The 2150-nt window shown below is 43.3% G+C and overlaps 1 gene segment (V, D, J or C); it reads right to left on the bottom strand.

The window, feature by feature from the left end:
* Positions 1-495: 495 nt before the first annotated feature.
* On the bottom strand, positions 496-1117 carry LOC126060460 (immunoglobulin kappa variable 4-1-like). The segment is given in 2 exon segments: positions 496-809; positions 1034-1117. Coding segments are annotated over 2 exon segments (315 nt in total).
* Between the last annotated feature and the right edge of the window lie 1033 nt (positions 1118-2150).

The following is a 2150-nucleotide window of genomic DNA, read 5'->3' as shown; positions in this document are numbered from 1 at the left end:
ATGAAGGGCCCAAGTTTAATATTGGGTTAGGTCCAGAGTTATGAGGCATAACAGAAGAGAAAGGAAAAAGTCCAGGAAAACAAGGAAATAAAATGGGAATATTTGAGAGTCAAGAATGCACAGGGAAGAAAAAACTGATCTTTCAGCGCGTAAAGCACACTGGACACTACCCCCAATCAGTCATGTGATCTATCCATGTGAAACATGCAGGTTCCTGTGATATGAAAACTCCTGACAAAGTCTACAAGAGATTTTTAGAGGATTTTTTTTCTTTAGTTTACCACAAAATGGGACCCAGAAGAAGTCACATCCCATAATTTTCTCCTGGAACCTACAAATACTCCAAGGAATTAGTCAGGAGATGCAGGCTTTGGGACAGAGAGAGGAAGCGTGCATGTTCAGGGCTGAGCAGAAAGGAAGCAGCTGGTGCAGTGAAGACTCACTGGCCTGTAGCCCTCGGGAGGAGGTTTTTGTTCGAGGCTGAAGCACCGTGGGTGGAGTATTATAACCTTGCTGACAGTAATAAACTGCAGCGTCTTCAGCCTAGAAGTTGCTGATGGTGAGAGTGAAGTCTGTCCCAGACCCACTGCCACTGAACCGGTCAGGGACCCCAGATGCCCTGGTCGATGCATAGTAGATGAGCAGCTTAGGAGCCTGTCCTGGTTTCTGCTGGTGCCAGGCTAATAAGTCTTTCTTGTTGGAGCTGTCAAAAAGACTCTGGCTGGCCTTGCAGTTGATGGTGACCGTTCCTCCTTGAGACGCAGCCAGGGAGGCTGGAGACTGGGTCATTATGATGTCCCCACTGGCACCTGTAATCAGAGTGGACAATTACCATGCGTACATATATACACACACTTTTTCATAGGTACATGAAAATATCCCCCCGAATACCAGAACATTTAGTGATATTAGGTATGAGCACATAATTTGTTCCATTTGGAAATAACCATCATTTCCCACTATGCCTTAAAATTATTTCTCAGCTCTACAAAGATACTCCTCTGGGGGGATTGAAGTACATTTAATTTCTCACCAGAGGCCCAGAGCAACAGGGACATGAAGAACAGGGTCTGTGGCACCATCTTGCTGCCCCTGCCTGCCTGATGCAGATCAGCTCACATTGAAGAGGCCCCGTTTATAATATCTGAGCAGTCAGCCTGTGTGTGGAGGGGCCTATGCAAAGCAATTAGTGAATTGAAAGCAGATTACACGGACCATGGTTTGTGAAACGGTTTGTGAAACTAATGTACATCAAGAGCCAAATATATTACGGAAAGTATAATTTTATCACTAGAAAATACACAGAAGTGTACTTAGAAGCTCTAATATCAACTTAAAACCTCTTGCAGTCCAGTGGATTCCAACTCAGGGCAAGGCCATGTGTTACACAGTAGAGCTGCTCCCTAGGGTTTTCTTGCCTGTATTCTTTATAGAAGCAGACTGACAGGCTTTTCTTCCAGGGTACCACTGGGTGTGTTCAAACTGCCAACCTTTAGGTTAGTAGCCCGTCACGACTGCTTGAAAAACCCATGACCTAATAAATAGCTTTAGGTATAACTTAAAAACAGTCTTAAATGGTTTCAGGTTCCATAAATGATGGACTAGTTTCCTCAAATCAACAGTTTTGGGAAATGATAAAAAATGCTGGAAAAAAATATTAAAGGAAAGGGAAGAATAGGCGAAATTTTTGCCTCAATGTTTCATAAAAATTTATAGTAGAAAATGTCTGAGCTCTAAAGACACTTGTAACCTGAAGGATATCTAAAAGACACTGCAAGCATTTGAGATTGACTCCAGACTTATGCAAGGCCCAGAGAAATGGAAGGCAGGCCCAGAATTCACCTGTGTGGAAAGTCCTCAGGGATCCTATATTGAGCTAGGCCTTACCAGGGCTCAGATCAGAAAGGAAGCGTGAACCAAAGAGAAAGTGGAACCTATCACGTCCACAACGGCTAAGATCTAAGAAGAGGGCTCTAGATGCATTGTGGAAATGGACAGGAAAAAACAAACACGATTTCTGTGTAAAATTATGATTTAATACCAATTCTTCAAGGAGTTTCATTCCAGGTATGCACAGCCTCGGTATGCCTGGAGCAGCTCAATCTTCAAGTTGAGACTCCATCTCTTTTACTTTGGATATGTTATCAGGA

Source organism: Elephas maximus, chromosome 17 (genome assembly GCF_024166365.1).
Source record: "Elephas maximus indicus isolate mEleMax1 chromosome 17, mEleMax1 primary haplotype, whole genome shotgun sequence".
NCBI lineage: Eukaryota > Metazoa > Chordata > Mammalia > Proboscidea > Elephantidae > Elephas > Elephas maximus.
This window is presented reverse-complemented; position numbering and strand designations above follow the sequence as displayed.